General features: G+C 36.4%; 1 protein-coding gene across 2 annotated transcripts in view; it reads left to right on the forward strand.

Moving 5' to 3' along the window:
- Positions 1-8,418, forward strand: part of ZNF713 (zinc finger protein 713) — a 53,729-nt gene extending 45,311 nt beyond the window's left edge. For both annotated transcript variants that reach the window (XM_037815102.1, XM_037815103.1), the window contains one exon: positions 6,898-8,418. In XM_037815102.1, the coding sequence (XP_037671030.1) occupies positions 6,898-7,955 (1,058 nt within the window). In that variant the 3' untranslated portion in view covers positions 7,956-8,418. The remainder of the gene's footprint in view (positions 1-6,897) is intronic.
- Positions 8,419-8,669: the final 251 nt, after the last annotated feature.

Here is an 8,669-nt window from a genome sequence, read left to right on the forward strand (position 1 = left end):
GACCAATAAGGAAATTGAAAACCTAAACAATCTGATAAATGAATTAGATTTAACAGACATATACAGGACATTACATCCCAAATCACCAGGATACACATACTTTTCTAGTGCTCACGGAACTTTCTCCAGAATAGATCATATGCTGGGACATAAAACAAGCCTCAATAAATTTAAAAAGATTGAAATTATTCAAAGCACATTCTCTGACCACAATGGAATACAATTAGAAGTCAATAACCATCAGAGACTTAGAAAATTCACAAATACCTGGAGGTTAAACAACACACTCCTAAACAATCAGTGGGTTAAAGAAGAAATAGCAAGAGAAATTGCTAAATATATACAGACGAATGAAAATGAGAACACAACATACCAAAACCTATGGGATGCAGCAAAAGCAGTGCTAAGGGGGAAATTTATAGCACTAAACGCATATATTAAAAAGGAAGGAAGAGCCAAAATCAAAGAACTAATGGATCAACTGAAGAAGCTAGAAAATGAACAGCAAACCAATCCTAAACCAAGTACAAGAAAAGAAATCACAAGGATTAAAGCAGAAATAAATGACATAGAGAACAAAAAAACAATAGAGAGGATAAATATCACCAAAAGTTGGTTCTTTGAGAAGATCAACAAGATTGACAAGCCTGTAGCTAGACTGACAAAATCAAAAAGAGAGAAGACCCATATAAACAAAATAATGAATGAAAAAGGTGACATAACTGCAGATCCTGAAGAAATTAAAAAAATTATAAGAGGATACTATGAACAACTGTATGGCAACAAACTGGATAATGTAGAAGAAATGGACAATTTCCTGGAAACATATGAACAACCTAGACTGACCAGAGAAGAAATAGAAGACCTCAACCAACCCATCACAAGCAAAGAGATCCAATCAGTCATCAAAAATCTTCCCACAAATAAATGCCCAGGGCCAGATGGCTTCACAGGGGAATTCTACCAAACTTTCCCGAAAGAACTGACACCAATCTTACTCAAACTCTTTCAAAACATTGAAGAAAATGGAACACTACCTAACTCATTTTATGAAGCTAACATCAATCTAATACCAAAACCAGGCAAAGATGCTACAAAAAAGGAAAACTACCGGCCAATCTCCCTAATGAATATAGATTCAAAAATCCTCAACAAAATACTTGCAAATCGAATCCAAAGACTCATTAAAAAAATCATACACCATGACCAAGTGGGGTTCATTCCAGGCATGCAAGGATGGTTCAACATAAGAAAATCAGTCAATGTATTACAACACATTAACAAGTCAAAAGGGAAAAATCAATTGATCATCTCAATAGATGCTGAAAAAGCATTTGACAAAATCCAACATCCCTTTTTGATAAAAACACTTCAAAAGGTAGGAATTGAAGGAAACTTCCTCAACATGATAAAGAGCATATACGAACAACCCACAGCCAGCATGGTACTCAATGGTGAGAGACTGAAAGCCTTCCCTCTAAGATCAGGAACAAGACAAGGATGCCCGCTGTCACCACTGTTATTCAACATTGTGCTGGAAGTGCTAGCCAGGGCAATCCGGCAAGACAAAGAAATAAAAGGCATCCAAATTGGAAAAGAAGAAGTAAAACTGTCATTGTTTACAGATGATATGATCTTATATCTAGAAAACCCTGAGAAATCGACGATACAGCTACTAGAGCTAATAAACAAATTTAGCAAAGTAGCGGGATACAAGATTAATGCACATAAGTCAGTAATGTTTCTATATGCTAGAAATGAACAAACTGAAGAGACACTCAAGAAAAAGATACCATTTTCAATAGCAACTAAAAAAATCAAGTACCTAGGAATAAACTTAACCAAAGATGTTAAAGACCTATACAAAGAAAACTACATAACTCTACTAAAAGAAATAGAAGGGGACCTTAAAAGATGGAAAAATATTCCATGTTCATGGATAGGAAGACTAAATGTCATTAAGATGTCAATTCTACCCAAACTCATCTACAGATTCAATGCAATCCCAATCAAAATTCCAACAACCTACTTTGCAGACTTGGAAAAGCTAGTTATCAAATTTATTTGGAAAGGGAAGATGCCTCGAATTGCTAAAGACACTCTAAAAAAGAAAAATGAAGTGGGAGGACTTACACTCCCTGACTTTGAAGCTTATTATAAAGCCACAGTTGCCAAAACAGCATGGTACTGGCACAAAGATAGGCATATAGATCAATGGAATCGAATTGAGAATTCAGAGATAGACCCTCAGATCTATGGCCAACTGATCTTTCATAAGGCCCCCAAAGTCACTGAACTGAGTCATAATGGTCTTTTCAACAAATGGGGCTGGGAGAGTTGGATGTCCATATCCAAAAGAATGAAAGAGGACCCCTACCTCACCCCCTACACAAAAATTAACTCAAAATGGACCAAAGATCTCAATATAAAAGAAAGTACCATAAAACTCCTAGAAGATAATGTAGGAAAACATCTTCAAGACCTTGTATTAGGCGGCCACTAGCAACAAAAGAGAAAATAGATAAATGGGAACTCCTCAAGCTTAGAAGTTTCTGCACCTCAAAGGAATTTCTCAAAAAGTTAAAAGAGGCAGCCAACTCAATGGGAAAAAAATTTTGGAAACCATGTATCTGACAAAAGACTGATATCTTGCATATATAAAGAAATCCTACAACTCAATGACAATAGTACAGACAGTCCAATTATAAAATGGGCAAAAGATATGAAAAGACAGTTCTCTGAAGAGCAAATACAAATGGCCAAGAAACACATGAAAAAATGTTCAGCTTCACTAGCTATTAGAGAGATGCAAATTAAGACCACAATGAGATACCATCTAACACCGGTTAGAATGGCTGCCATTAAACAAACAGGAAACTACAAATGCTGGAGGGGATGTGGAGAAATTGGAACTCTTATTCATTGTTGGTGGGACTGTATAATGGTTCAGCCACTCTGGAAGTCAGTCTGGCAGTTCCTTAGAAAACTAGATATAGAGTTACCTTTCGATCCTGCGATTGCACTTCTCGGTATATACCCGGAAGATCGGAAAGCAGTGACACGAACAGATATCTGCACGCCAATGTTCATAGCAGCATTATTCACAATTGCCAAGAGATGGAAACAACCCAAATGTCCTTCAACAGATGAGTGGATAAATAAAATGTGGTATATACACACGATGGAATACTATGCAGCAGTAAGAAGGAACGATCTCGTGAAACATATGACAACATGGATGAACCTTGAAGACATAATGCTGAGCGAAATAAGCCAGGCACAAAAAGAGAAATATTATATGCTACCACTAATGTGAACTTTGAAAAATGTAAAACAAATGGTTTATAATGTAGAATGTAGGGGAACTAGCAGTAGAGAGCAATGAAGGAAGGGGGAACAATAATCCAAGAAGAACAGATAAGCTATTTAACGTTCTGGGGATGCCCAGGAATGACTATGGTCTGTTAATTTCTGATGGATATAGTAGGAACAAGTTCACAGAAATGTTGCTATATTATGTAACTTTCTTGGGGTAAAGTAGGAACATGTTGGAAGTTAAGCAGTTATCTTAGGTTAGTTGTCTTTTTCTTACTCCCTTGTTATGGTTTCTTTGAAATGTTCTTTTATTGTATGTTTGTTTTCTTTTTAACTTTTTTTTCATACAGTTGATTTAAAAAAGAAGGGAAAGTTAAAAAAAAAAAAAAAGGAAAACAAGGGAAAAAAAAGATGTAGTGCCCCCTTGAGGAGCCTGTGGAGAATGCAGGGGTATTCGCCTACCCCACCTCCATGGTTGCTAACATGACCACAGACATAAGGGACTGGTGGTTTGATGGGTTGAGCCCTCTACCATAGGTTTTACCCTTGGGATGACGGTTGCTGCAAAGGAGAGGCTAGGCCTCCCTATGGTTGTGCCTAATAGCCTCCTCCTGAATGCCTCTTTGTTGCTCAGATGTGGCCCTCTCTCTCTGGCTAAGCCAACTTGTAAGGTGAAATCACTGCCCTCCCCCCTACGTGGGATCAGACACCCAGGGGAGTGAATCTCCCTGGCAACGTGGAATATGACTCCCGGGGAGGAATGTAGACCCGGCATCGTGGGACGGAGAACATCTTCTTGACCAAAAGGGGGATGTGAAAGGAAATGAAATAAGCTTCAGTGGCAGAGAGATTCCAAAAGGAGCCGAGAGGTCACTCTGGTGGGCACTCTTACGCACACTTTAGACAACCCTTTTTAGGTTCTAAAGAATTGGGGTAGCTGGTGGTGGATACCTGAAACTATCAAACTACAACCCAGAACCCATGAATCTCGAAGACAGTTGTATAAAAATGTAGCTTATGAGGGGTGACAATGGGATTGGGAAAGCCATAAGGACCACACTCCACTTTGTCTAGTTTATGGATGGATGAGTAGAAAAATAGGGGAAGGAAACAAACAGACAAACGTACCCAGTGTTCTTTTTTACTTCAACTGCTCTTTTTCACTCTAATTATTATTCTTGTTATTTTTGTGTGTGTGCTAATGAAGGTGTCAGGGATTGATTTAGGTGATGAATGTACAACTATGTAATGGTACTGTAAACAATCGAAAGTACGATTTGTTTTGTATGACTGCATGGTATGTGAATATATCTCAATAAAATGAAGATAAAAAAAAAGAACATTGGTACATCCATAACATTGGATATTTTACAGTTATTTAAAAATTATGTAAATGTATTTATTGACATGGAAATATGCTCGTGATATACAGTAGTGTGAAAAAGCAAAACGCAAAACAGTATTATGGTATAATTCAATTTTTATTTTTTAATGTATACAAATTAAGCATGTATTCCTCCAATAATGCAGTATATATAAGGTTGAATGAATAGTAACATTTATTTCCTTCTCATTATATTTTTCCATCATCTTATGACCCAACTGTAGCCCTTCATGCTGAACACAAAGTTTTAAAAATATGAACTAGTACTGGAAATTCATATTCTATCAAAATGCTAAATTTTTATTATGAAAATATGGCCAATATTTAAATATTTTAAGTAGAAAAATTCTAGACCCTTTATTGTTTTTCTTCTTGTGATAGCATTTTATGCTCAGCATGGAAAAAAATCAGAACTATTCCATCCATAATACCACCCTCCCAGAAATAACTACTGTTAACTGATCTATATTCTTCTAAAATCTCTTCTGTACATGTGGGTATGCCTCTTTTTTAACAAAAATGAGATCATTCCATATATAATGTTTTAGGACCTACTTCCTCCACCACCCCATCCCCCCAACACACACACAGAATTTTCTGCGTAAATTTACTGCTTTAAAGCAGTAGGAGCACCTTGTTGGTCATGCATATTTTGGTTAAGTGTAGTTTAGAACGGATGGAGCTGCATATTTACCTGGGAACATGATGATTAGTGATTTAGAAAGAATAATTTATTTCTGTTATGCTCCAAGTTTGTTGGAGGCAAGATAGCATGAGTGTTTTTCTTGAGTCAACCAGCATAGTCTTGGATCTTGTTCAGAAGGATTCATGCCTAAAGGACTCATCCCAAGGGACCACTCAAACTAGAGATGTATCTGTCTAGGTTAGGAAAATTACAACAGAGAGGCATCCAGCAAGAGCCTCCCAAAGAATCATAAGAATTCCCAAAAGAATGGATTTTAGCCTGCTGCCAAACTGAGAGTATGAAGCCACCAGCCATATAAAAATTGGCCTCTTAATCTCTCCTCCTTCCACACAACAACCTGTTCTCCAACTCTTGTTAGAAGAGAACTAAATAGTTAGCAAATGGGGAAAGAGGAGAGCAAGGAAATAGTTAAGTAAGGGAAGAAGTGGGCAGGGAGAGGGTGGAGTGGAGGAAGAGACTAGCAGAATGAAAGTAGAGTTGGGGAAGAGGGCAGAGTGGAGGAAGGGGTCAACAGGAAGAGAGCAGGGTGGAGGAAGGTGTCATCAGGAAGACAGTAGAGTGGGAGAAGAGGGAAACAGAGTGGAGGAGGGGGCAATCAGGGAGAAAGAAGGACCTTAACCTTTTCTATAACAGGCCAGAGGACAGGGAAGGAGTTAATGCTAAGTGTCAGTGTTGGAGTTTTGACTATTATACATGACTGAACATTTATGGAATAGAGACTGTTTGTGATTGAAAGTAGGAGTATCTACTGCCTAAGTATCAGGGGATAAATCATGGGACCTCCCCAAATCTTCATCCAGAAGCAAGGGAAGAATAGTCCCACAGAATAAAGTTTAAAGAATTGGCAGGAGATTGAAATTAAGTTTTGTTTTTATCACAGTCCATGAGTCATGCTTGTTTAAAATATGTTTTACATATATATTTGTATGAATATAGGACAAATTTGACAAGATAGGCTCCAAGCTGTGAACAATGATTACATCTAAGGGGAGGGATTTTTACCTTATGCATTTCCACATTATATGAATATATTACTATGAACAAGTATTAGTTTTATCAATTTAAACAAAAGATTAAATATAGGAAGAAATTTTTTTAAATAAGCCCATAGCTGACATTATAGTAGAGTTATCCACAGATGAGGTAAAAGAGCCTGGAATCTGAGCTTTCTTCTCCAAACACAGTCTTTTCTCTAATAGCTTCTACCTCTGAGCACAGAGATTTCTTATTCTCCTGTTCATCTCCATGCAGTTGTTGATGCCCTGGAAGATCTCTTAATTACCTCACATGTAATTTCCCTCCTGATCACTACTCCTTTTCATCCTTTTATAGTATTTCCCCTTGTTTCACGACCGTGTTTGAAAACTATCAATGTCATATATGCCTTGTACACATTACTGTCAGTTTCATTTAATAATTCATTATGCAGCAATTTGTTTTTCAAAGCATAGAGAATATTGGAAAATATTTGTATGTTCTGAATTTCCTTTAGATGGGGAGGATAGACCTGAAATGAAAAAGTCAACACCAAACCAGAATATTTCTGATGAAAATCAAACCCATGACATGATAATGGAGAGACTAACAGGAGATAGTTTCTGGTTCTCCATCTTAGGAGGACTCTGGGATTTTGATTACCAGTTAGAGTTGAACCAAGAAAACCAGCAGAGACATTTGGGACAAATATCTTTCACCCACAAAATAATCACTCAGGAGAGAAATCTTGAATGTAATAAATTTGGGGAAGACTTTAACCTGAACTCAAACCTTATTTCTCATCAGAGAATTCCTCCAATGAAAATACCCCTTATTTCTGACATACAAGGAAATGGCATCAAATGTAGTTCAGACTTGATTTACTATCAAGGAAACTATATAAGAGAGAATCCTTATGACTATAATGAATGTGGAAACATCTTCAGTCAACATATTCTTCTTACTAATCATATTCATATGAGAGAAAAATCTAGTGTATGTGAGAACGCCTTCAGCCACAACTCATTTCTTGCTCAACCTCAAATAGTCCTTACAGGAGAGAAGCCCTATAAGTGTGATGAATGTGGGAAAAGATTCAGCCAGAGGATACATCTTATTCAACATCAAAGAATTCACACAGGTGAAAAACCCTTTATATGCAAGGAATGTGGGAAAGCCTTCCGTCAGCATTCATCCTTTACTCAACATCTGAGAATTCATACTGGAGAGAAACCCTATAAATGTAATCAATGTGGTAAAGCCTTTAGCCGTATCACATCCCTTACTGAACATCATAGACTTCATACTGGAGAGAAGCCTTATGAATGTAGTTTTTGTGGAAAAGCCTTCAGCCAGAGGACACATCTCAATCAACATGAGAGAACTCATACGGGAGAGAAACCCTATAAATGTCCTGAATGTGGGAAAGCCTTCAGCCAGAGTGCACACCTTAATCAACATAGGAAAATCCATATTCGGGAGAAATTATGTGAATATAATAAATGTGAGAAAGTCTTAAGTCACAGTCCTTCACTTATTCAACAGCACATAATTCATGGGGAGAAAATCATATGAACATATTAAATGTAGAAAGCTTTTGGTCAGTCCTTTTCATCCCATTCAATATCAAATTACTAGAATGCCTACAAATAAACTTCTAATGCATAGAAACCAAATAAACTTAGACCTTAAACTAGTAGCATATTATAGTCCCAGGAAGTTATAAATACTGAAAATAACTTATTTTATAAACAAGATTATATTAGCAGTCATGCTCCAAATCTGATACAAAGCTTTTTAAAGAAATTACCAGAAATCCTATAACCAATAATCTAATTATTCACTTGTAAGCTTTATGGTATAAAGTTTTTAAATAACATAAATATTGGTTAATCAAAGCAATGCTATAGGGTAACCAGTCACATAAACTTGAAACAAACATGAAAGAGCAGTCTTTCTCCAACTTCAGTCATTTGTATGCCTCCTTTACAATTTTTACCATATCTATTATGTACTTAATATTTTTCTTTAAAGGGACTTAGGACTTTTAGACTTTCCTAAGAAATATTTATAGAAATTGTGAATTTTATGTTCTAATTATATCTGTTCTAGTCACCAAAATAAATATAGAACTTTGAAATTAAATATAATATTCATCAGCATTTCTCCTAAAATCTTGTGTACCATCTGTTCTGGTTTGCTAATGCTGCTGTTATGCAAAATATCATAAATGGATTGGCTTTTATAAAGGGGATTTATTAAGTTACAAATTTATAGTTCTGAGGCCAC

This window comes from Choloepus didactylus, chromosome 21 (genome assembly GCF_015220235.1).
Source record: "Choloepus didactylus isolate mChoDid1 chromosome 21, mChoDid1.pri, whole genome shotgun sequence".
Classification (NCBI taxonomy): Eukaryota; Metazoa; Chordata; class Mammalia; order Pilosa; family Megalonychidae; genus Choloepus; species Choloepus didactylus.